This window comes from Microcaecilia unicolor, chromosome 6 (assembly GCF_901765095.1).
Source record: "Microcaecilia unicolor chromosome 6, aMicUni1.1, whole genome shotgun sequence".
Taxonomy (NCBI): Eukaryota; Metazoa; Chordata; class Amphibia; order Gymnophiona; family Siphonopidae; genus Microcaecilia; species Microcaecilia unicolor.
The window spans coordinates 302,551,099-302,577,892 of record NC_044036.1 but is presented as its reverse complement, the minus strand read 5'-3'; the positions used below and the strand labels follow the sequence as shown (position 1 = coordinate 302,577,892).

General features: G+C 44.5%; 1 protein-coding gene across 1 annotated transcript in view; it reads right to left on the bottom strand.

Annotated features, from left to right (window-relative positions):
* The window catches only part of METRNL (meteorin like, glial cell differentiation regulator), a 44,372-nt gene extending 18,001 nt beyond the window's left edge, over window positions 1-26,371 (bottom strand). Inside the window, exons 1-2 of the mRNA XM_030208049.1 lie at window positions 25,664-26,371; window positions 14,488-14,876 (exon numbers count right to left, since the gene is read on the bottom strand). Coding sequence (XP_030063909.1) covers window positions 14,488-14,876; window positions 25,664-25,761 — 487 coding nt within the window. The 5' untranslated portion in view covers window positions 25,762-26,371. The remainder of the gene's footprint in view (window positions 1-14,487; window positions 14,877-25,663) is intronic.
* Between the last annotated feature and the right edge of the window lie 423 nt (window positions 26,372-26,794).

The window sequence follows — 26,794 nt, the reverse complement described above, 5'->3', positions numbered from 1 at the left end:
CTATGAAGGAGAAGTTGGATGCGTAGGTAGATTTGTATTTAAGGCCACTGCAATCTGGATAATGTAAATTTAGGTAGGATCGGGAGAAACTGGAACTGTTTCTGGGTGGTAGATCCACCAGATCTAACATGTATTCCGGAACTTCTCCGTAGATGATCCTATGAATCAAGGTACAGACCTTAAAGGCGATGCGTTCTTTAATGGGAAGCCAGTGTAATCTGATGTGTGCCACAGTGTCTATGCAATGCTTTGCGTACAGTTAGCTCATGTGCAAAACTCGTTTTTGCATTATGGGCCGGATCAGTAAATGGCACCAAAAATTAGGTGCCGGGAAAAATGTGCCCTCAGCACTATTTTATAAATCGTGTTATAGAATACTGCTTAGTGAGCATTCCGGTGCGAGGACTTACACCAACTGTAACATGCCCCCAAATACTATAACGCTGCACATAATTTTTTGGAACACTCCAGACCTGCCCAAGCCCCATCCCAGAGTCACACCCTCCTGCGGATTACGTGCGAGAGGATTTGTGTGTGGATCCTTACACTAGCCAGATTCGCACGCAAATCTAAATTAGAGCCAATTAATGCCAATAATTTACCGTTCACAGCCAATTATTATTAAATGACTAACTGATTTATTTGTGCGGCTCTCAGGATCGCACGCAGTTTTGGATGCCCAAACGTAGGCACCATTTATAGAATCTGGGGGTATGCGTCCACAGAGTTGTGCACTAAAACCTCACAACAGTCCAAAGAAGAGCAGAACGCACGGCTAATGTGATTAAAAAAGGCTTTATTTGTGGCACTCTGTAAAATATCCCGACGTGGCCACTTTTTGTTTCACTAGAGGCTGCATCAGGGGCTAAAACAGATATTGCAGTCCCAAAGGGCACATACCCGCAATAGAGCTAAAATCCAATGAAAGCAGCAACAATCAGCCTTGCAGCTTGCACAGCTGATAGAAACACAGCAACTGTCTCTCTCTGATCTAAGTTTCCACCGTTTCCCATCGACTGAGAAAAAAAAAAAAAAAAAAAAAGATATTGGCCTAGACCGCCAAACTCAAGCTGGCAGTACTTACGTGCTGACCACTGCTATGGAAACTGAACGAAGCCTACTAGCAAGTCGGTAATTCACAGCCCTGAGGCTGTTAGTGGCACGCCAGCATGGTTCGGCACACTTTCATACTTACCATTTAAGAACAAGGGAATACTGGGTTGTATGACGTCCAAAGCCAGCTCAAATAAATGAGCTAATTAATAAAAGAACTAAGTCAGCAGGTTCACTTACTTCTTTAACTTCTGATCTATTCAAAATCATGTTCCGGTACCTCATTGTAATTTTGTCTGAACACAAGCAAGAACTGTTAAGTTCAGCTTTTGGAAGTGGAGCAGAGAGGAAAGATTAAAAATGCCTGGAGTTTTAAAACATCTTTTTAAAAGAGTTACATTTATATTTAAGAGACTGTGATTTGAATTTGTTACCGCTGCTTGAAGGAGCAAACTTGAGGGAAATATTCTTTCAAATAAACAGATTGCCAAACTTATATTTTATGGGAAAAAACATGGAGTTCTGTGGCCGTACAAGCGCTTTCTTCAATAATGGCTAGAGCACTGCCTCTCAACCCAGGGCATGCCCAATCTGTCAGGTTTTCAGAATATCCACAATGAATATGCATGCGAGAAATTTGCATACCAAGGAGGCAGCACATGCAAATACTATACTATTATTGTGGCAATCCTGAAAACCTGACTAGCTGGGTGTGCCCTGAGGACTGGGGTGAGAAGCAATGGGCTGTGGAGAGCAAGGACTAAGAACCAGGAGAGCCCAGTTCAAATCCCAGTGCAACTGCTTGTGATCTTGAGTAAGTCACTTAACCCCCAGTGCCTCAGGTACAAACTTAGGAGTTTTTTTTACTAAAGCTTAGTGCACGCTACCAGAATTAGGAGCCAATTTTATAGCTATGGAAAGGGTGACAAATTCATGGAACGCTCTCTTGGAGTAGTTGGTGGAGGCCAAAACAACCACAGACACTAAGGGAACATGAATAAGTAAAGAGGAACCCTTAAATTATATAGGCTGAAGAGACGGCAGAAGCACGACCTAGGCACCATGTGCTCAGAATTTAAAAAGTGCCACATCTGAGCAACGAAATAGAGCTGGTGCACTCTGACGAGCTTCATAAGGACCTCCATGCCTACCCCCTTCCAAGCATTGATCAGACTACATTGGAAACTCTATAGAGAAGGGCCTGTTAGCACTTTCGAAATAATAAATGCCACCACCAGTACTGGGAAGAAGATATTCAGGCAACAGCCATGCTAGTATTGGTATCTATATAGATTCTTATAGAGTTTTGTAGATAGATATGGGAAGGGCAAGAGAGGTGCAGGATATGAACTTAATGGGGGGATCTTATGTGCTCATCTTTCTAATATGATAAATACAAAAATCTATAAATATAAAATCTATAAATATGCAAAAAGTACTTAAGAATAAGCTTTCACATCTTGCCTTATAGCAAGCCAAAATTAGCTACTGTAGGATTCAAAAACATTGTCTTAATAAAGTCTATAGGGAGTTATATAGAGCCTCCAGCTATTTGAAATTCAAGTGGCATACTGATATGGATACTCTTGAATGAGGACTCAAAATAAATGTGAATTTGAAGTAAAGGTCTAAACACGTCAAATACAGAGATGCAGAAATAACTCCAAGATAAAGTTATTCAAAAGGTTAAGCTTGGAGAAAGGCTAGAAGCATAGGAGCCGGCTCTATGGGTGCTTGAGCACCCCCAATATTGAGAAAATTCCTTGTATGGGTCCAGGGAGGGGTTATTTCCATTCAGCTCAGCACCCCCAATAATTTTGAAAAGTTGGCTCCTATGGCTAGAAGAACAGTTCAATTTGTTCAAACAAAATAAATAAGAAGCAGAGAAAACATGGAGATCATGGCTCATGGAATTCTTTCCAACTACTCTCCATATAAATGCATGCTTGCATGTGCGCGTGGGAGAGGTGTACTTGTGTCTTGCATAGTATGTGTGTACTCGTATTTGGGGAGAGGGGAAGTGCATGTGTATGTTTCTATGCTTTTTGTATGCATGGCATGTATATTACAGCTGTTGAGTAGCTGCTTCTCCCATAGAAATATATATTGTGGCAATTTTTTGGAAGGGGTTCATTTATCCTCCATCCCCAAACAGATGCAGAAACTTCACTTCTACAGCACAGAAGCTTTTTCCAGATCACCTCCTCCCTTCCTGTGCCTAGAGCTGCCTTCCAGTGCTCCACCCCCACTGCCTTCCTATTGGCTGGATCCTACCCTAAACTCTATGCTGCTGGTTACAATGGGAGCAGAAAGGACAGGCTCTCACATGAGATTGGAAAGGGGGGGGGGACATAAGAGAACTGCAGGCAGAGGTATTAAACTTTGAAAAGTGTCCAAACATATTATCCATTCTTCTACTTTACACACATTAATGTATGTAAAATACGCTTCTGATAAAAGCTAGTTTGCAATCCTCACCTCCTGACTCAGTCCTGAGCACATCTCACAGCACCCCCGCCACCAAACATATCAACACAAAGCATGTGCAAAATTTGCCAATGGCTTTATCTGGCAGATGTTGCTTGGCAATACACATAGTAACCAATAAGAAAACTGTTTAGTTCCTGATTGAACTCCATGTTCATAGTAGAATTAACTAATGTCTCGGTTTTGTGCTGGGCATTCATTGTCTGTGGGGGGAGGTAGCTGGGGTAGGGAGGGGAATTTGAAGGGTGGCTGGACATTTGCAAGAGGGTATTTTTTAGGGCCGGGATAGTTTCTTTTTTTGTTTTGGGTTTTTTTTTATTGGGGGGGGGGGGCAGTTTATGGGAATCGATGAATAGGGAATTTCACCTTTTGAACTTCCTTTCTCTGTTCTTTAACTACTACATTTCATTCTACGTTTCATTCTGCAGAAGCTGGAACTTCTTTTCCCATATAAATACATTGGGCCATATTTTTTTTTTGGGGGGGGGGGGGCTTATTTCTCCAGAACCCCTGGTCCAATGTGGCCCATTTTCAAACTTAGTGTGTCTTTGCAATTTGCCCTATTTTCAGACTTGCTGGGTTTTCCCTCATGCTTAGTTTCATTCCATAATGTTAAATTTTCAAAGAGTTATTTTGCCCCCCACACACACAAAAAATGAACACTTTTAACCCATTTTGTATAATTGTTTCCAACTTTTGTTAGGTTGAAAAAAAATAAATAAAACATTTTACTGGGGCACTATCAGATCCACCATTGTAAAGTGAAAACAGTTTGGAACCATCAAGACACTGGCTTGATCAAATGACCCTCAAGTCAGTAGCCATGGGTTAAAGAAACTGCTAAGGAATATCACTGTGAGGCTTATATTAAAAGAACTATAGAGGTATCTGGCTGATACTGGGGAAAATACCCCGAATTACTCCATAATCATGGCCTGTATGGAAGGGTGACAAGAAGGAAGCCATACGACACACCTCACATCGCTTTTACGAAGAACTATGTAGGAGAAACTGCTAGCATATGGGAGATGGTTTAGTACTCTGATAGTGCAGGAGTAGCCTAGTGGTTAGAGTTGCAGGATGAGAGCCAAGGAAGCGAGCACTGATATTTCATTGATGTTCTTTCAACCTTGGGCAAGTCATTTCACCTCTACTGCAAGCTTAGATTCTAAGTCCTCCAAGAAAAAAAAAACTCTACTGTACCCAAGTGTAACTCCCCTCTGGAGAAGCATGAAGTCCAAATATTATTTAAAAAATAGAACTTTGCAGTCTCAAATAAGTGACAATTAGGCATATTTTCAAAGCACTTAGCCTTCCAAAGTTCCATAGGTTTCTATGGAACTTTGGAAGGCTAAGTGCTTTGAAAATATCCCTCATTGTGGTATAAGACAAACCTCATATCGCCCTGCTAACAGCATCCCTATAGTACAGCATGGCAGTGACTGCATTGTGTTATAGAGATGCTCTGCAGGAGCAGTAACACAAGGTGGATTGTGAAGACTGAAGGAAAGATGGGTGGTGCAAAGTACAGTCAAATCTTGGAGAAAACCCTGTTCCAGTCTGCCAGAGGCCTGGGATCAGGGTGAAGATTCACCTTTCAGCAGGGCAATGATCTGAAGCACAAGCAACAATAGAGTAGCTCAGCAAGAAGAAAGCGAATGCTTTCGGATGGTCCGGTTAAAGCCAAAACCTGAATCCTACAGAAAATCTATGGCAAGACTTGAAAGAGCTCGAGTCATTCTGCCAAGAACAACAGACAAAACTGCATCACACCGCTGTGCAAAGTTGGCAGCCATTTATCCTGAACAACTCACGACTGTTATTGCTGCAAAACGGGTTTCACCAAGTATCGAGGCAAGGATTGTGAAGAGTTTAAGCAATCAGGACTTTTGGATATTTCTACAATTGCTCTTTCATATTGAAAGTGTAGAATACGATGTGTAGATCGGTAAAACAGACTCCTACTTCAACACATTTTCAACTGTATTTTAGACCGAAGAATGTGAAAAATGTAGAGGAGCAGGAAGAATTTTGTAAGGCACTGTATATCCCTGCAGAATCAATAGACTTATGGGTCAGTTCGTCTTTTTCTACCATTATTTATTGCACCACTATGATTACTCATTCTCCATCTACCGCAAGTATATGACCCAGGAGAGACTTTTCCTTGTCTGGCTCATCACCACACCCTCACCTGTCATCAGAGCAGAGAATGAAGCGTTGGCCAGGGTTTCCCTCTCTCCAGGAGAGGGGTGAGTATGCGCACTGAAGAGAAAGAGAGAAAACTAGAGAAAAGGATTCTCCCCGGGCCTACCTAATACAAACCAACATACTTTACCATCCTGGAAGGAAGAGCAAATGTTTGATCATACTCTGTAATCCGCTAACCAAATCCCAAAACCTGAACTAGCACCACACTGCAGGATCTAGTATCATTCTTTTAGAACAGGTTTTTTTTTTTAAAGGCTTTCAACACATGCCTCCATAATTAAATAAAATCCTAAATGAAAGTGATCATCCTAATGAGTTTAACCTGCATTCATTGCAAGACATTCAACTTCATCCATTGCAACAGAGTGCTTACACATCAGCGTCTACCCGATTTAAAATGCAAAAAGCAGCTGCATCATTGCACACCTGTTGAAAAATAGGAGCCTTCTTTTTGTTTCAGCTTGGCAAACGCCTGATGATCTGGACTGCTTTCTGCCTTGTCCAGTGACACCAGGTATGCAGGCAGGCAGGGCTTTTTTTGAGGCACCTTTCCATTGTCTGCTAAAATTGACCCACGGTCCCCAAGTTTTAATGAAAGATCTCAGGCCAGGGGCATAGCTGTGTGGGGCCACGGGGGCCTGGGCCCCCATAGATTTGGCCCTGGACCCCCTGCCGATGACCCTCTCGACCCCCTCTCCCGCCGCCAACCCGCTGTCGCCTACCTTTGCTGGTGGGGGACCCCAACCCCCGCCAGCCGAGGTCCTCTTCTTCCTTCGTTCTGTTTCCGAGTCTGACGTCCTGCGCGTATCGTGCAGGACGTCAGACTCAGAAACAGAACGAAGGAAGAAGAGAACCTCGGCTGGTGGGGGTTGGGGTCCCCCGCCAGCAAAGGTAGACGATGGCGGGAGAGGGTTGATGGTGGGAGGGGGGGGTCGAGAGGATCATCGGTAGGGGGGGGTCAAAGTTGTTGTTGGTGGTGGTGGTGGCAGCGGCGGGTGTCGGCAATGGTGGAGGGGGGTGTTGGCGGTGCCCGGGGGGGGGGCTAAAATGTGCCCCTTCACCTCGGGCTCTGGACCCCCCTCCTGCCGAAGTCTGGCTACGCCCCTGTCTCAGGCTCTACACAGCAATTCTGCCTTGTCATAGATTCTGTGGTTGCAGGGGGCCTGGATATTGTGGGGTGGGTCTCTCAGTGATCACCCCACCCCTGAAGGGTGGCCTGGAATTTGAGTACTGGCACCTTTTTCGCTAGGAAAAACGCACTGCATGCAGGTGACTCAGATCAGCTGCCTCTAGAGCCACCCAGACCAAAGAGCCTCCTCTCCCAGGAGAACAGAACTCACAGAGAATAGGCCACACCCCAAAAGAAGAAAAATATTTTATAAAACAAAAGCAGCCTGCCAAATGTTTTAATTTTACAGAAAACTAACCAAGATGTGGGGTACAGACGATTTAATAAGACGCACATGTCAGGACTACCAATTGTGAAACGAGCCTCAGCAGTCTCTGTATTCCTGGGTCATACAAAGCTATCTGTATCCAGTAGTGGCAGGGTAGGTTTTAATAGGGGCTATTACTCCATGTTTCCTTTGTAGATGGATGGCACCAGCTGCCCTCCATCATCTGCCTACCTTCCCCTCCCCCATCTACTTTGCAGGAAGGCAACAGACTTAATCCTGTAGGAAGAAACATTCCTTTAGTGCTTGCCAAGTCCTAAACTTTGTGAACCTCTAACATTAAAATATTTTCTTATGTTTCCCTTTTTGTGACCTCACCTAGATGAAGATACTCTTAAACGCTCTTAAGTAGTGAAGTCCAGAAACTTCTCCGGGGGCTATCTGTGGCACCAATAAAGGCGTCCAATCATTGCAAAACTGTGCCGTCTCCCCTTTCCACTGCTGCACACATGGTTTTCATTTGTGGACTAAATCGTTTTGGAAATATTTTGAAATAAATATTGAAAAACAAAAGAAGGTGCCAAAAGAAACAGTTTGAGCATCGATGCAATTTGGAGCACAAAGCTCGGAGAGTTTACCGCAACTATATCTCATTTGCCTGATTTAATATTATCTATTAATCAAGGTTTATATGATACAATTTATGGAACGGGAAATAAATTAGAGAGTCCTCAAACTATACACTATGAAGGTCAGAGCCCTGCAAATGTGCTATAAAACCCTGTGCCAGAAAAGTAAAGTGCGTAGAAGTGAGAAACCTGGACACAACAGTACTAAGATTGACAGGCATCCTAATTTAAATGTAAAAGATATTTGTTGTGTAAGTATTAAAAAGGCTAGGACACAACATTCTCCATTTAAATGCCAGCCTAATTCAGACTCTCTACCTGCCCACTTTTCCCTAAGGACATGTTCATTAACCCTCCTCCAAGTGGCCCCTTTGTCTATTTATTGCCCCAATGTCTCTGCTCTCTCCAGCACAGTGGTATAGCTACGTGGGGCCTGAGCCCCCATAGATTTGGCCCTGGACCCCCCTGCTGACAACCTGCCCGACCCCCCCTCCCGCCGCCAACCTGCCATCGCCTGCCTTTGCTAGCAAGGGACCCCAACCCCCGCCAGCCGAGGTCCTCTTCTTCTCGCAAAAGGCTTCCTTCTGTTTCTGACGTCCTGCACATACAACGTGCAGGACCTCAGAAACAGAAGGAAACCTTTTGCGGGAAGAAGAGGACCTCGGCTCGGCTGGCGGGGGTTGGCAAAGTTGGCAATGGCAGGGGGGTCAGTGGCGCCGGCGGGGGGGGGCTAAAATGTGCCCCCCTCACCTCGGGCTCTACACTCCCCCTCCCGCCGAAGTCTGGCTACACCCCTGCTCCAGAATTCCATATATCTTTCTATTACCCCCTGTATTTCCCCTCGGTTGCTGTTTATGTTTCTACTGCCTAAGCCTGGCCTCAACAGTTAATGCTCTTTGATTCACTCTGCCCTGCAAAAGACATACTAAGAAACTGTAAATGATAGCGGAGGGTTCTTCCGGCCCCTCCCCCCCCCATTGGCTGGAGAGGTGGGTTTGTTTCATTGCAAAGCAACGATCAGATAAGCAAAACAGAAACGTCCCAGCTGCAGCAGTTTATATGTAGCATAGCCAAGAACCAGGAGAACAAACTCAAACACAAAAAAGCACCATCAAGATGGGATAGTCAAGAGTCCTTTATTGATGAACCGACACAAGCCGTGGGTCAGCGTCAAGCGCATGCGTCAGGGGTCAAGCAAGTTAATCCGGGCTCTTGACAATACACCAAAAAATTATCTTGCAGCTCATAAGACGACCCTGCTAGGGCTCCTCTATGACTCCTCCTTCTCAACTGCTGCCCATCTGCACTGAACACCTACTACTGATTTATAAAAATTTGTAATGTAGCTGTCATTTTATGTATTTTTAATTTGTGAACCGCTTTGACACTGGGCTATAAGGCTGTACGTACAATGAATAAATCCAATCCAATTTGCAGGATTTGGAAAGGCTAGAAGAAACTTCTGGATTTCCAATGTTGCATGGAGGGAGGCGAGAGTATACGATCAAGCAGAGACCAAAAAGCTGAAGCTTCAGAGTACTGATTGCTCAGCTGTCGTTCTAATGATTATGTAGGTTAAATATCTGCCCGTCCTCACTCCTTGCAAGAACACTTGTAATGACTCTGCTGTGTGTTTCTAAAAAATGCTGTGCAAATGGGTTTATTTCCCCAGCATGATCTCTGCCAATTTTAATTTGCTCAGGTGTTTTAGCAGTGGAATACCCAAACCTCGACGTGGAGGGGGTCCAGACCCAAAGTGAGGAGGTATATTTTTGGACCGCCTCCCCACTGCCCCTGCCCCCACCTCCTCACATGCCTTGGCTGGCGAGGGTCTCCAACCTCCGCCAGCTGAAGCGTTTGTCCAGCGCTAGTCTCCGCCGCATTGCCTGCCCTGCATGTCCCCTCCTGTCGCGTGCATGCTCGTTTTAGTGAAACCGAGCATGCACGACACGACACGTATGCTCATTTTCATTAAAATGAGCATGCACGTGATGTGAGGGAACGAGCAGGATAGGCAATGCGGCGGAGACCAGCACTGGACAAACACTTCAGCTGGCAGGGGACCCCAGAGCCAATTTGGGGGGGAGGCTAGGCCCCCATGGCCCCCCATAGCTACACCACTAGTTTCAGGTTACCTATAGCCTGCAGATCAGCCATGAGAAGGCAAAGCAAAGATCAGCAATGGAGAGACAGGATTCCATCAACAGCAGGAAAAAAATGAACCTAGAGGGACAGAACAATATTCGCCCCCTGATTCTATATAGGTTAGCCAAAAGTTAGATGCCAACTAGGCATTCAAACAGCACTTAGTCACCAAAACAAGTATGAAATGGCAGTTAAATGCCTCAGTGCACTTAGGGGCCCCTTTTACTAAGCTGTAGTAAAAGGGGCCCTACGCAAACGGCAGCGTGAGTTTTTTTTACCATGCACAGAGTCCCCTTTTACCGCAGCAGGTAAAAAAGTGGAAAAAAACAAATGGCCATGCGGATACGTTTGCACTTGCCATGCGGCCGTTTCAGGGGGAGCACTTACTGGCGGTGCCCGATTACCACTGGGTAACCCCTGCGCTAGAAAATCATACCAGATTTTCTGTATCGCCGTAAACGGTGCGTGCAGGAGGTGTTGGGCCAGCGGTAGTTCTGGGTTGTCACGTGGCAACCCTTTAGTAAAAGGGCCCCTTAGGTACTATTCTGTAAATTGGTGCCTAAGTGTTCTAGTGCATAACTGCAAGGGGGGGGGGGGGAGGGAGGGCACATGTGTGTTCTGAGTATTTAAGTGTGCAGTTTACTGATTACAGTCAGTTAGGCGTCTAACTGCTGCATCTATACCTGCCATAAGGCAAGTATAACTAGTGGTTCCAATGCATTAGGTTCCTATGGGTGTCTCAGCATTTACCCCCCAGCTGATTTTCACCGCAAGCTATACTCGTGCGGCTTTGTAAAACGCCCCCTAAGCGCACAAATTTGCCATTATAAAATACTAGCTTAGCGCCTAGATTTTAGGTGCCTAAGCTTTTAGCATCCTTTACAGAATTGCCCCCTAGAATACAAATACCTCTGAAAGGGCAGTTGAAGAAGAGCACTTAAAAGTGAAAGCATTTTCTCTATTGTTTTCAAAAAAAAGTTTTTTTTTTAGTTAACATGTAATTCAACAATTTTTTCTTAGGCCTATTTAGGAAATGAACCTTCTATCAGCTACTTAATATAAAAAGTATTAGCTCTCAAACCTGGTAAATTTAAGGTATACTCCAGTAAAAACGGTGTGATTTTGTTTCAATAGCAAATGCACCACCTATCAGCCTTTCTAGGTACTGCATCAGCTCCAACAGCCAGGAAAGAGGGATTTACACCCACCCCACATACAGGCTGATTCTATACAGGTCACCAAACGTTGTATGCCACAATTTGGCCACGCAGGGAAGATGCACATGTAAACTAAGTAGTTAACTAGGCATTAACCTAACTAGGCATCAGCCTAACTTTCTTCTTCTTTGTTACAGCAAAATTCATGGACTCTGGTGGTTGGGAGGCAGGGATAGTGCTGGGCAGACTTGTACGGTCTGGGCCCTGAAGAGGACAGGTACAAATCAAGGTAGGGTATACACAAAAGGTAGCACATATGCAGGGCCGTGCCAAGGGTCTGTGGCGCCCCCCTGCAAGGGATCGGGTGGCACACCCCCCCCCCCGCAGGGGATCGGGTGCCCCCCCCCCCCGCAGACAAGCGGTTGGAGCGTGCGCCCCCCTCCCTGTGAAAATGATCGCTGTCCTCTCCCCCCTGCCCTCACGCTTCCGTGTCCCAACTGCCCGCCCTCTTCTCCCCCCAACAAAATCTCTTTTAAATTTACCTCCGTCCGGCTGGCAGGGCAGCGAAGGCGCAGCGTCAGTGAAGGAGGCGGCGCTCCCGATGTCTCTACTAGTCTTCCCTTCGCTCAATGTCCCGCCTTCTTCTGACGTCATTTCCTTGACGTCAGAAGAAGGCGGGACATTGAGCGAAGGGAAGACTAGTAGAGACATCGGGAGCGCCGCCTCCTTCACTGACGCTGCGCCGTTCGCTGCCCTGCCAGCCGGACGGAGGTAAATTTAAAAGAGATTTTGTTGGGGGGAGAAGAGGGCGGGCAGTTGGGACATGGGAGTGGGAGGGTGAGGCAAGCATGGCGCAGCAGGGCGCCCCCCAGAGGACGGCGCCCCCCTGCCATGCTTACCTCACTTATCATGTTGGCACGGCCCTGCACATATGAGTTTATCTTGTTGGGCAGACTGGATGGACCGTGCAGGTTTGTTTTTGTTTTGTTTTTCTTACATTTGTACCCCGCGCTTTCCCACTCATGGCAGGCTCAATGCGGCTTACATGGGGCAATGGAGGGTTAAGTGACTTGCCCAGAGTCACAAGGAGCTGCCTGTGCCGGGAATCGAACTCAGTTCCTCAGTTCCCCAGGACCAAAGTCCACCACCCTAACCACTAGGCCACTCCTCCACAGGTCTTTTTCTGCCATCATCTACTACGTTACTATGTTACTATTATCTTTTATTATCTCTGTTGTTTTATACATTGCATATACGATTACTATCTTATTATTACATAGTTTAATTGTATTTTACTGAACTGTAGCCTGCACTACGGTATTGTGTAAGCCACATTGAGCCTACAACTAGTGGGAAAATATGGGGTATAAATGGGTTAAATAAATTAACAAATCAATAATTGGAGTTAATTGGCAACAATCTGCAGCTACATCCACAACTGCCCTAGTCACTACTGTATAACCACCACACCTAAATTTCATAGCGTGCAGCTTAAAAAGGAGCATGGCTATACAAGGGACATGGGCAGATCAGGGGGCATTCCCAGAAGTCAGGCGTGATGTTATAGAATACTATCAATTGCACGCCAAACTGCCAGACATTAAGTGCCAGCATTCATGTTTCAGCAGGAATAAATGCTGCCGACCAACGTTAGGTGTGGGATTCCACTCTCAGCACTATTGTATACAAAGCGCTCAGCACGGAGCACCCTTTAAATTATACTGAGATAGCATGGCTCTTTCTGGCACCTATCTCTGGGCATCATTTATAGTGTTTCCCAAGTCCAGTCAGGTTTTCAGGACATCCACAATGAATATGCATGAAAGAGATTTGCATATAATAGAGGCAGTGTATGCAAATCAAGTTCATGAATATTCATTGTGGGTATCCTGAGAACCTGACTGACTGGTGTGCCGCCAGGATCAGGTTTGGGAACCACTGGTGCAGTGAGATACTGGGGCTCTAATGTTTCCCCTAGTCTGGTCCTGCAGTACCCCTTGCCAATCAGATTGTCAGGATATCCACAATGAGTACAAACAAATCCGCAGTCAAGCGGAGAACTCGAACGCCCCACGGGAGAACACAGGTATATGTGAAAGTGGGATGTTTGACCAAGGCAAAACAAAACCTGGAGAGATGAATCTCAAGAACACTTGTTTATTGATGAAAAAAAAAAGACTCGACACAAACGTTGTGTTTCGGCCGTAGGGCCTGCATCAGGAGTCTTGCTCAACGGTGTTCCGTAGGTCTTAAACGCCGACAAACAGCTGATGCGTGCGCTAGGGGACACGTAATGTGTTGGCCTGTGAAGTGGGTCTTTAGAAAGACCTTTTGCAAAGGAGCTTGCTCGTAGACGAATAGATTGTTCGCATGAAGCTTTTTTCATCAATAAACAAGTGTTCTTGAGATTCATCTCTCCAGGTTTTGTTTTGCCTTGGTCAAACATCCCACTTTCTCATATACCTATCCACAATGAGTATGCATGAAAGATCTGCATATCACGGAGGCAGTGTATGCAAATCAAGTTCATGCATATTCATTGTGGATATCCTGAAAGCCTGACTGGCAAGGAGTTGAGAAACACTGATTTATAGAATTCCCCTTATAGATCACACAGACACTTGTCTAGGCAATTGTAGTTCAAAGAACGGTTTATTAGCACTTTCATGGAAGCCTAAGAACAGCACAAAAGCTAAAGGAAAAATGTGGAAGTCTATTGGTCTTACTACTGATGAAAAGTCTCTTAAAATTATTTTTTTGATGCATAAAGGAGGAAATCTTTATAACTAAAAAAGCAACAACAAAAGACATGATACACAATAGCCTCAGGTGTTTCTTAATGCAAACTTCTATGGGTTTCCTATAAATATTTCAGAAAGAAGAATGCAAAAGAGGTGCATGGGTAGAATCTTCAGTATTGATTTGCGCATTTTAATACTGCCGTGTGAATCAATATTACATTAAAAATGAACATGGGCTATAAACAGTGGTGTAGGAAGGGGGCGGTGGGGCGGTCCACCCCGGGTGCACGCCGCTGGGAGGGTGTCGTCTCCGTTGGTTCCTTGCTCCCTCTGCCCCGGAACAGGTTACTTCCTGTTCCGGGGCAGAGAGAGCAAGGGACCAATGGAGCCGACGCAGCTCCCAGCAACGTGGACTCGGGGGCGGATCAGCCCTCCCGCCCGCCCCTCGCTTCTAAAGTAAGTAACAATGCGCTCCGGGGGGGAGGGTGCGCGCCAGAGGGGGGTGCGCGCTGAGCTGCACCCGGGGGGGGGGTGCGCAACGGCGACCCGTTCCAGGTGTCAGCCGCCCTCGCTACAGCACTGGCTATAAACATCAGAAGGTAACATGGTGAAAACTAAACAACTCCTACCTCTGAAGCTTAACATTTGGTTCTAAGGATCACCTACTTACCAGACATTGTGTGCAAATCTGAGATTGCTTTCTGGTGAATCAGCTCATACTGGAAACCAGTAATCTTCCTGCTAATGTCCAGCTGAGGGGAAGCTTCAATGAATAGTCCTCCTTGATCAAAGCCAAAGCAATACACCTTGCTTGGGAAACTGTCACCATCTTGAACCAAGAGCTTTAACTCCCCAGTCTTTTCCAAATAAATATTTGCTCCCCTGGAGTCTTTAAAGGGCTTTATGCACACAGTTAAATGTTTATAAGTTGATGACAACATATTGGGTTTCAGGTTGATTATCAGTGCTCCAGTAGGATACAGCCACTCCACAGATCCTTCAGAACAGCGGAGGTAGACCTGTTCCACATCCTTCCTGTGGGATTCATGGGTTAGCCCACTGCAAAGAGAGAAAAGAAGATAAAAGGAATGACAATCAACACCAGGCCAACAAACTATGCACATTTCCAAAGGGATCAAATCAAGCTCTATTTAACCTTCCCCTACCAAAATTCTTATCTTTCAGAAGGAACAGAAAACGGCACTGATCAGTTCAGTTCTTCACTACAGGGGCTCTTAACGTGCACTTTGCATGTGAAAACAGGGTCCAAACAAATGTGTTTAAACTATTTTGTGGCATTTTCCCTGTTTCAAAGCACTAAACTCTGTGCTGATTATTTTTTTGGGAAACGTTTTCCAAGGGGAGCGTGGCATGGGTGGGAAATGGGTATTCCTGCATTATCCAGCTACTGCGTTCTGATTAGTGCAAGCTAACTGAATAATGCAAGGTTAACGCGGGAGCACTTAGCACCTCCTAAATAGGAGGCGGGTAAATGGTCCTGCATTCAGGGGTCCTTTTACAAAGGCACGCTAGCATTTTTAGCATATGCGTTAAATATGTATGTGCTAAACGCTAGAGATGGTAGGAGTGGAGGAGTAGCCTAATGGTTATTGCAGCAGGCTTTGATCCTGGTGACCTGGGTTTGATTCCCACTGCAGCTCCTTGTGACCTTGGGCAAGTCACTTAACCCTCCATTGCCCTAGATTGTGAGCCCTCTAGGGGGCATATAATATGTACAGCGCTGCATAAATCTAGTAGCACTATAGAAATGATTTGTAGTAGTAGATGCCAATATATTCCTATGGGCGTCTCTAGCATTTAGTCTGAGCTAATCATTAGCGCACTCTAAAAACACTAGCACACCTTTGTAAAAAAGACCACCTAATTTTTTTTACAAGTTCTGCATGATAATGGAAACCTTGGTGCATTACCTGAAAAAAAAAACAAAAAAAAACAAGAAAAGAAACACCCTACAAAGCACCATGTAGCATCTCAGCTTAGCACACAGGAAAGTCCCATGTTAGAGCACATTAAGCCCAGACTTTAGTGCACTTTAGTAAAAGGGTCCCCATGCTTATTGTGTTAGAGAATTCACGTTTTTAGTCTTATGGAAAAAAAGATATGTTTTGAGAAATGTATATATCTTTAGATTCCTCCTGAAACAGAACTCTGTCAAATGGGACAAAATATCATGTATTTAAAATGGAAGCATTTGTTTTACTTAAAATAATCCGCAACAAAACCCATTAAAAAAAATACTACCATATATTTTACTCCTCGTTTTAAATTCTTTGACTTCTCAGGCAAAAAGAGAAGGTGGTGGCATTTTGCACAATTGAGTTACAAGACACATTAAGGGGGTCTGCCATAGGCACAAGAGAAATGCTCAACTAGGTCCCAAGAGAATTAGTGCAAGGATAAACAGTATGGACTTCTCCTGCTGAAACATACTGTCTTTTTTTCAAAACTTGAGAAAAATCAAATCTTATGTTAAAGTTCTGCTAAGTGTGGTCCATTAGTGCATTCTCGAATGTTTAAAGAAAAGAATAAGCCTTGTGCACTTACTTTTCCTTCTCCCTCCCACAAAATGTGTAGCATTTAATTATTCAAGCACTTGCCTACTTTATAAAACCACAGCCCATGAGCTATCTTGGTGACAAGTACTCTACACTGCCCTGGAGAAAACCAGGGTTCAGTTTCTGGGCCACATTTCTGCTTCCTGGGTTAAAAGAGAATGCTACAGAGGCAGAATTTGCTGCCTCTTTCGAGGACTGTGGGGAAGTAGGTGGCTACAGCCTCAGTCATGGTTCAATGCTTACACCCAGTGGCGTAGCTACGGGGGGGCCACGGGGGCCTGGGCCCCTGCAAATTTCATCTGGTCCCCTGGTTTGGCTGGCAGGGTTCCCCAACCCCCGCCAGCTGAAGCCTTCTTCAGCGCCGGTCTCCGGCGCAGCCGCGTTCGCTGCCCTGCTCTTCTTTCTTCTTGCTCCTCCTGTGCACGCTGACGCTTCTTCTCGGCAACAAGGCAGTGAGGGGAAGCAGCAAGGAGGTGAGGCAGTGGGGGGGGGGGGGGGGCAAGGAGGCAAAATGAGGCAAAGCGTGGGGGGGCAGCACTCAAAATGTGCCCCCAACCTCGGGCTCTGGCCCCCTCCCACCGTAAGGTCTGGCTACGCCCCTGCTTACACCTAGACGAGATCTAGGGTCCTTGTTACCAAGTTCCAGAGGCAGATAGTTCCTGGCCCCTGGCCAAGGACTCATTACAACAGGGCTGGGCTAGTCTGGGAGGAGAATTCAAAACTGGGGGCAAAGACCCCCAAGTAGTCGGAAATAAACTAGTGCCTGGATTAAATTAACTGGAAAACAGAAAGAGCAGAAGGAAAATAACCAAGCCAAAAAGAAAGGGTACAGAAACAAAGAAATGGCAAGACAGTTCACTATTTTGGGTTGTTTGAATACCAGAACAGAGTTCTGTGAGCAAACCATCTACACCCAGGACTAATACAACTGGAAGCGGGTGACTAACAGTTATTATATTTCTCCCTCAGAATAATGAGTTTCAGTTAGTCATTGAAAGATAGGATTCAGTATTTCCTAACAAAGCTATGCCTGTAGTCAAAATATCACTTCACAGCAGAGTACACAGGGCACAAAAGAAATCCAAGACCAGCAGACTAACTCTGCATTGGGAGGCTCATATATCTTCAACATTTACATACCGAGTTGTAAAGATGAGATACCAAAGCATAACTGAGTGAAAATTCTGACCTTTATAAGTGTCAGAACAAAGAACTCAATCTGTAGCAAGAGAAAACATCTTATTAGTAAGATAATCCTACAAAGATACCGCATCCTACTGAAGCGTTCTTAAAACGTAGAGGCCAGATAGAGTAGTAACCTGATCCTGGATAATTACGGCTTGCTACTCTTCTCAACCTCAAACCAGACTTTATGGACCGTTTATAAAATGGTGCAATAGCATTAAGAAATCCATAGCCTTGTTACACAGGAATTTGTTATAAACATGCTTTTTTTAAAGATTCGACTTCCTTTCAGAGTGTTTTACTGGAGAAACCTTAGTTAATATTAAAAGTCTCTGGTTCTAGTGAATAATCACTAACCATCACAAGTTCTTGGAATTGGGCTCATCACAGTAGTGCTAGCAGTAACAGAGAAATCACAGCCAGCTCTCTGTACAGGGATGGTTCCACGAAACAAACAGGCAAATGGTCCACAAGGGCCAGACTGGTATTGGGTCAAGAACATAACATAAGAGTAGCCATACTGGGTCAGACCAATGGTCCATCTAGCCCAGTATCCTCTTTTCCAAACAGTGGCCAAGCCAGGTCACATGTACCTGGCAGAAACCCAAATCGTGGCAACACTCCATACTACAAATCCCAGGGCAAGCAGTTGCTTCCCTTGTCTGTCTCAATAGCAGACTATGGACTTTTCCTCCGAGAATTTGTCCAAACCTTTTTTAAACCTAGATACGCTGTTACCACATCCTCCAGCAAAGAGTTTCAGAGCTTAACTATAAAATTGAATGAAAAAGTATTTCCTCCTAATTATTTTAAAAGTATTCCCATATAACTTCCGCAGGGCTGCCTCAGGGGCTCTAAATACCAGCGTTCAAAAACTGGAGGCAGCTGAGACGGAAGTGTGCCCGGTGGCAGTTCATTCTTTACACCTTACTGGTATTTACAGCAGTCCTCAATCGGGCGAAACTTGGCCAAAGTCGGGCACAGTTCTTACCCCTCCTCATCTGTTGCCAATAAAAGCTCTTTGGATTTACATATTGGACTTTACTTGGTCTGCTCTTGACCCTATGCTAGCTCTCTGTACAGCACAGCATTATTTTGCCAAATGCTCACAGAAGTGTTTCACTGTTGGGCAAACAGAACCAAGAATAAATTACGCCTGGTGTCATGGAGTCTGAGGCACCTTGAATCACTTTAATGCTGATGATTCATTAAAGAAGTTCATAGGCAGCCTGTTTCACTCAACTAGTTCTTTTGGGATAGGAAACAGACATTATTATCCCCTTGAGTCTATAAAGGTCACCCAAATTTGGGCGTGATCAAGACTTGCACACACAACTAAATTAGTTAATCAGCCATTAACACTCAATCAGCTGCTATCAATTAATGGAACTAAATTTGGAGTTGCGTGTGCAACTGCTATGTACGATTCTATAAAGGATCACGCCTAAATTTTCATACCACCCAAAAGGCGGCGTGGCCATAGGAGGGGCATGAGTGGGTCATGGGCATTCCCAAAAGTTATGCGCAGCGTTACAGAACTGGGGGGGGGGGATACGTGCCCAACTTACACACCAGGATTTCAGCAGGTGTAAATCCTGGCGCCTTGTTTTACTCATGGGAATTGGCTGAGCACCGATTTTTTTCCCGGCACCCAAAATTTGGGCACCATTTACTGAATGTACCCTATTTGTAATAACCGAAGTGTCTTTCCAGACCAGCAAGCCATCTGCATGATACTTCCAAAGAGAATAGCCAATAGCTATCCCTAGGACTACACTGTCACTACAGCGCTTAATGGGTTATGCAGAGCAATCCTATCGGACCAGTGGAGACTCCTTCGCATCATGCAGACACACCATGCAGCAGAACAGAGCACAGTCCTTAAGGGAAGAAGGATCCACAGAAGGCTCAGGGATGTGGTTCACTTCAAAGCACGATCATAAAAGAGGGTTGCAGTGGCTCCCCAGTGACAGTTGTTAAAAGTAAGGTCAGAAGTCAACACCAATCAACTACTTTCAGACATGAACCTACACAGCTTCCTAATAAACACTCATACAGAAAATGAATGTAAAGTGATTTTCTGATCAGTTTACCAATATGAAAGCCTACAGCTGCCACAGAGACAACCAGGCATCTCATCTCCAGGGAACAGCTCATTTCAAACAACTGTAATGCTTTTTGCCCTAATTTTCAGACTTTTGTTTGTTTCACGAGCTCATTTTAATAACAATTTTCATAAACATTAGAACTTTGACATGCACTGACAATGTACATTAATTCATAGAATAATGCACATAAAATGAATTTAGTGGGCAGTAAATAAGGCACCCTAATGAATCCACATCCCTAGTCTATTCACTAGCGTTATTTTCCTTAGGTTAAAGCCAGCAAAAAAAAAAAAACAACCCCTAAGAACTGAATAAGGCACAGAAAATAGCACATTAGAAAGCTGTTCATTAAAATGTAAAGATATTTACAATTCTTTTTTTTTATTTGTAGAGGCTTTTGTTCAGCATTTTGTTAACAACATAACAAGGATGAAATTCAGGACTAATAAAGCTACATTTAACAGCAGAGCAGCAGGGCCGGTTCTAGGGTCTCCGGTGCCCCCCTGCAGACTATGAGTTGGCGCCCGTGCACCCCCCCCCTCCGGCACCCGCACGCCCCTGCCCCCCCAGCATCTCCTTTCTCTCTTCTCCCACCCTGCCCCTGTCCAGCGATTCTCCTTCGCCCGAATCGCCCCCATACCCCGCCGCCCTTGGTGCTTTAAATCTTTAATTTACCTCCGTTCCAGCAGCCACGTCATTTGAAAGCCTTGCCCCGTCTCTAGCCTTCCCTCCCTTTGTGAGTTCATTCTGCAGTCCTGCCCTCGAGGAAATGACATCAGAAGGCGAGACTGTGGAACGAACTCACGAAGTGAGGGAAGGCTAGAGACGGGGCAGGGCTTTCAAATGACGTGGCTGCTGGAACAGAGGTAAATTAAAGATTTAAAGCACCAAGGGCGGCGCGGTATGGCGGCGCCCTTGAAGGCAGGCGTCCCCCTGCGGCACTTACCGCAGTGGAGGAGTGGCCTAGTGGTTAGGGTGGTGGACTTTGGTCCTGGGGAACTGAGGAACAGAGTTCGATTCCCACTTCAGGCACAGCTCCTTGTGACTCTGGGCAAGTCACTTAACCCTCCATTGCCCCATGTAAGCCGCATTGAGCCTGCCATGAGTGGGAAAGCGCGGGGTACAAATGTAACTAAAATAAAAATAAATACCCTGCTTACCGGGTTTGACTGGCTCTGCAGAGCAGATTTAGAGGGTCTTTTACATAAGTGCGCTAATCCTATGGGCATCTCTGCATTTAGCGTCAACTGATTTTTAGCATGAACTAAAAACGCTAGCGCATCTTAGTAAAAAAAATAAATAAAAGCCCTTAGACAAAATGTTTCCTTCTTATAGAATATAAAGGGCTCCTTTTCAAAGCACATAGACTTACAAAGTTACTATGGAACTTTGTACGTCTATATGCTTTGAAAATGATCACCTATTTTTCCCATAAGTTTCTAACCCAGTGGTAGTAAACAGCTTTATAAACAACCATACCAAGATGTTTACATTTTTAAAAAGTGATGCAAAAAAACCCCAGTCAAAAATCCCTGATGCTGAACAGTCTTCTAACCTGTTTATAAAGATGGTACACTGCTGAATGTAACATTATACTACTTAAATCATTGGATTTGATTCTAATCTTCACAAACATCACTTAAATTTAGAGCCATGACTCATTCTGTATATAACAAAACCTCAGGAAAAAAAGAAAATTTAATTACTACTGCTATTACACGGACTTGGTTTTCATAATGATCCTGAGAAGCCACATGAAGAGCTATGGGAGAGGAACTCATTACCTTCATCCCAAGTTAAGGCCCTCTACTTAACGGACCATTATGATGTCATAATGCAAGAACTAAAGAACTTCAGCTTAAAAGTATTGAATAAAGCTGGTGACACTGCCTAAAATTTCATAGTATAGTACTGCTTTGTTCATCTCTTCTGGGACTATTTTAAACCAAAATAGCCTTGGATTTAAAATTGTCTCCTTTCAAATCCAAGCTCAAGACAAGTTACAATTCAAGTGCGACAGCTCTTTCCCTCCCTCAGGTACCAAAGGGTGGTCACAAAGTACCAGAACAGAACTTGTGGGAAAAATTGTTCTAACCATCCAGCCACTCCTCCAAAACACTCAAAGTGATTCCTATATATTGTAGCAGTTGAACTGTGTGGGTATATCCATCTTTTATCAATCTAAATGCAGCTATCCAAGACACAAGAGATGGGGCTAGGATTACTAAGCAGCTCTATGTGCGCATTAGCGTTTTTAACGCGCGTAAGTGGTGTACACACATTAAATGCTAACGTGCCCATAGAAATGCATAGGCGTGTTAGCGTTTAATGCGCCTTAAATTTACAGGCACGTTAAAAACGCTAACACACCTTAGTAAACATACCTCAAGAATTGTTGGACAATATCATATTCCAGGTAACCAGAAAAACTCACACCAGTATATTTGGATTTGGCTCACATCTTTTTCAGTAGTAGCTCAAGACGAGTTACATTCAGGTTCCCTGTCCCTGAAGGGTTCACCGTTTAAGCTTGTACCTGAGGCAATGAAGGGTTAAGCAACTTGCCCTACATCATAAGGAGCTGCAGTGGGATTTTAAACAGGCTTCCCTGGCTCTTCCATTGCCACAACCATTAGGCTGCTACTCCTCCAATGTTTTAATGCAGTGCCTCTTCCTAACTCACTTTAATGAAGAACAGAGACACACACCCTTTATGTAGACCAAATATCCAATGTGCACTTCCAGCAAGAGATACGCTAAAACGAGTATAGGCGATGCCTTTGCGTCCACGTACTATATTGATTTTGCTGCTGCCTTTGTTAAAAAAAGAAAATCATATGAACAAATGTGAAAAGTCTTAGAAAAAGACAAGTAGAATGGGATGAATGTCACCGTGCAGCACTGAAACACTTGTAGGAGTCTGGCTTGATGGCATTTCTATCCAATAAGTAAATAGCTCAGAATACTGCTAAAATTTGTAAGTTTAGACATAATTCCTTCATAAGCAATATAGAGTGTCTGAGCCAGTGCGGGAACGTGCAAAATTTGATGATCTAATAGGTGTCCCAAAAACTCTGCAAGGAGATGGGAGTGCCCTTAACACTCCCTTCCTTCAGTCCCCCTGGACTTTGTGCAACCAGAGAATTATCCAGATGTGAACAACTTTTCTCCTGTGGCGAAATTAAAGTGGTGTAATCTGTCAGTTTAAAACTGCAATCTCTCCAAAGAGAAACAAGCCAGATAACAAAAGGTACAACAAACACATTCTGACCTTTAGTGAAATGGTGCAACTCATTACTTTTTTTTTTTCTCCCAATTACAAAAGAGGCCAAGAGGTACCTTTTAGAGTAAGCTAAACAATTTATTGAGAGATGTCCCTTAAAACTCATGTCTCAAGTACTACTACTACTACTAATAATTTCTATAGCGCTACTAGACATACACAGCGCTGTACATGCAGGTAATTTCTCTGTCCCTAGAGGGCTCACAATCTAAATTTTTGAACCTGGGGCGATGGAGGGATTAAGTGACTTGCCCAAGGTCACAAGGAGCTGCAGTAGGAATCAAACCCACGTTGCCAGGATCAAAGCCCATTGCACTAACCATTAGGCCAGAAGCTTCAAGAGAAAGGCTGAAAAAAAGATGAGAGAATACAGCCAAGGAAGAATAAGCCTCAGCACTTTCTAGCACCACAAAATCAAGCAGGGCAGCATGAAAAGGACTATAGAATGGGATCAAGTAGTGTGAAAAAAATGTCAGCTGACCACTTTTAAACAAGGGGTCGAAATAGAAAGGTTTTGGTACAATGTACCCAAGACCTAGAAATACAAAGCTAACATAGGCATACTTTGGGGTGGGCATGGGGGTGCAGTGCCCCCTCCCCAAATGTTGCAGATGCCAATGCTGTACTACCAATATGACTTCCTCATCCTTTGCCATCTCACCTCCCCCCCTGCCCTACCCACCCCCAAGATAAGCAAGCAAATTACACAGAGGAAAACCAATTACATTTTCAATGAATAAAAAAAAAAGGGATCAGATTGAACCTTAATGGTAGTAAGTAACACTGAGGAGTGCCTGCTCACGCCCAGTACAAATCAGGGCAGATCCACCCTGTCACTTAAGATGAAATGTATTTTAGCAACAGTAAACACTGTGTCACACATTTATACAAGGACCACAGCTGGGAAAGGTCTTTTCAACTTGGTCACAACTAAACATAACAAAAGACTTTAAAAAAAAAAGGTATTTTGTTATGTTCAGTTCTGGCCAAGGAAAAGTGTAAAACTGAACGGGATTAAAATCATTTCTACTGACAATTGTCTTAACTTTTACTAGTTTAACAGTTAAGGTTTCCTGTTGTGGGTATTGTCAAGGCTCAAACTCACTGATTTTCCAGGCAGCGACTAACTTTGCATTGAAATCACTAGCAGAAACAATTCTTTAATCCTGGATAAAACCAGACAGATACCGGATTCTCTATTCCACGTTTTCCACATTACCAAATAGCATTAATCAGCGAGATCTTGCAAAACGTTCAAACTCGATTTCCCAAACTGCATTTGCAAGCAGCTCCTTGACTTACTGTCATGCACAGTGACCCAAACTCCTACGAAGCGCAACAGAAGTTCCTGAACTTTGGCCTACCCACATTCCAAAACATCCAACTTGATTTTAAAACACACCCAGTATAAGCGTTCATAATGGCAAAATATATTTTCTGCAGGTTCGTTTTTTGATCTAAAGTACAAGAGCAGATAACAACACTACAAGAAATGCGATTGGCTTCAATCTTTGTGAAAAGTGAACTAAATAATACATTTAGTCATTATAAAAATAACCCCACACTCAAATTTTACATCCCCACGGACTCAGGAACGTGGATAACATTTAGAAGCTGAAATAAGGATTTTAAGAATCCTTACAAATAAGATTATGCAATAAAAGGGGAAGGGGCGGAATCAATCCCCTATCTAATCAAAACCGCAGAAAGTACGTATGTCTTTAGGACAGTCCAGAACGTTTTAGTATTTCAGCCGTAATTTCGGTTTGCTTTACTTCGTGAAACCGCATCCACGTCAACCAAAACCGAGCCAGTGTGACTCGCTAGCTAAGAATAACAAAAGCCTTACAGGTGGATTGAGTTACTGCAGACGGAGGAGCTACAAGGGGGGGGGGGGGGGGGGGGAGTCACTGGCAAGAAGACGCAAAGAGAACGGATTCAGGACTTGAGCTGCACAGATGTGAACCTGCTCCAATTAGAAACTCTCTACTGCTTCTTCAGATCTTTATAAATCACTTTTATTTTATTTTCTGAATCTGACTGGCTTTCTGGGGAGGAGCTAATCGTTGCCGCTGGAATGTTAATCTTCACTTCTTCCCCCATTCACCAGAAGAATGAACCCCCAGAAAGGGAGGGAGAAGCAGATTTTCCCCATTATTCAAACGAGACATTTTTTTTTACTGTCACGCCATGCATGCATAGCTTTCAGGGTAAAGCACACAAATAAAGAAAAAAAATATATATATATATCGATGGATGGGAGGCGGGAGAGGGGAAACGACTACCCTCTCGCATACTTTCAAGACCTTTGTGCTGTTTTATTCGTTTCGTAAAAACTTGCAGATAAGACGCAGTAGCAAAGAAATCATAAAACCACAATATATAAGCCAGGCAATAAAAGCTCAGAGGGCCTGTGTAAAATCCTTGCTTATAGTTCCCTTTGGCAATCAGCTGATTTAAGAAGCAAATTTGCTATTCTGCTGTACTAGTTATGTAGCAGTTGCTCTTTTAAATATTTGAACCTGTAAGTAGCGTGTTCCAACAATGAATACAATTTCCAAAATACCATCCCAAAACCTGCAACACTAACCACAATTTCCCAGTAGTGTAAGAACTGGGTGCCACTTTCTGCCGGGCTTCCCGGACCCATGCGGTTCCCTCGGTACATTTCAGGGCTTTTGCCCTCCTCCTTACCTTCCTTTCCAGTTGCAGAGGTCGCTGGAATATTGTGCCACCACCCCCTTGTTCAGCACTAAGACGGTCAGGGCGCACAGCAGCACCAAGCTCTGCATGTCTGGGCAAACCCACCAGCACCGAAGGAAACGAGAAAGGGGAGAGAAAAATCACTCCAGCCGGGAAGAGACCGCTTCATGCACCCGCACTGCAACTCCGGGGACGTTGCTTCATTGCCCCTCTGCCTCTGGAACCGGAGCCGGAGGGGAGAAAGAAAAAGAAAGATGCAAGGAGCCAGGTATCCCGGGGAACCAACTAACCCATACCCAGCACTAGCAGGTTGTTCCCGAGTACCGATCGCCGATGTCCCCCGAAGCTCCGGACTTTCGATCACTGGCTGCTGCTGCTGCTGCTTCCCAAGTCCTGATTGCTTTCAGCACTGGGACTCCCGCGTCCTGATCACTGACTGCCCAGAGCTCCAAGTCCCGATAAGTTCAGTTGCTGCTTCTGATCGCTCCTAGCTCTGGCTGCGATACTTTCCCATGCCCAATCGGTTATCACTGCTCTCCCCCGGGACCTTTCCTGATTATTATTATTATTACTACTACTGCTGCTACTGTAGCTGCTCCCAATGTCTCACTCCCCACTGCCGGTGCCGGACTGCCCAGACCAGAGCTGTAAACTGCTGATGTTTGCCTCTCTGACTCTGAGTAGTGATGATGATGTCACTCGAAGCCTGCAGCTCTCCCGACTGACGGCTCCGCCCCCGTCGAATCCCGGCAAAAGCTCTGTAAGGAGATGGGCGTTGCCTGTACCCACCCCTTCCTTCAATCCCTCTGGATTAACCCTTTACTGTATAAACTGAGAATTATCCAGACGTGAACATCTTTTTTTTTCTGTGGTGAAAATGAAGTGATGGAATTTATCCTTTTAGTGCCCATCTCTCTCCAAAGAGAAACAAGCGAGACACGAAAAAGTAGAACAAAAATAAACATTCATTTAGTGAAATGTTCCAGCTCACTATTTTGTTATTGGAAAAAAAAAAAGACGATAGAGGTAGCTTATACAGTAGGCTAGCCAATTTATTGAGACATGAGTTTTAGGGGACATCTCTCAAGGTAATGAGCTTCAAGAGACAGGCTGAACAAAAAA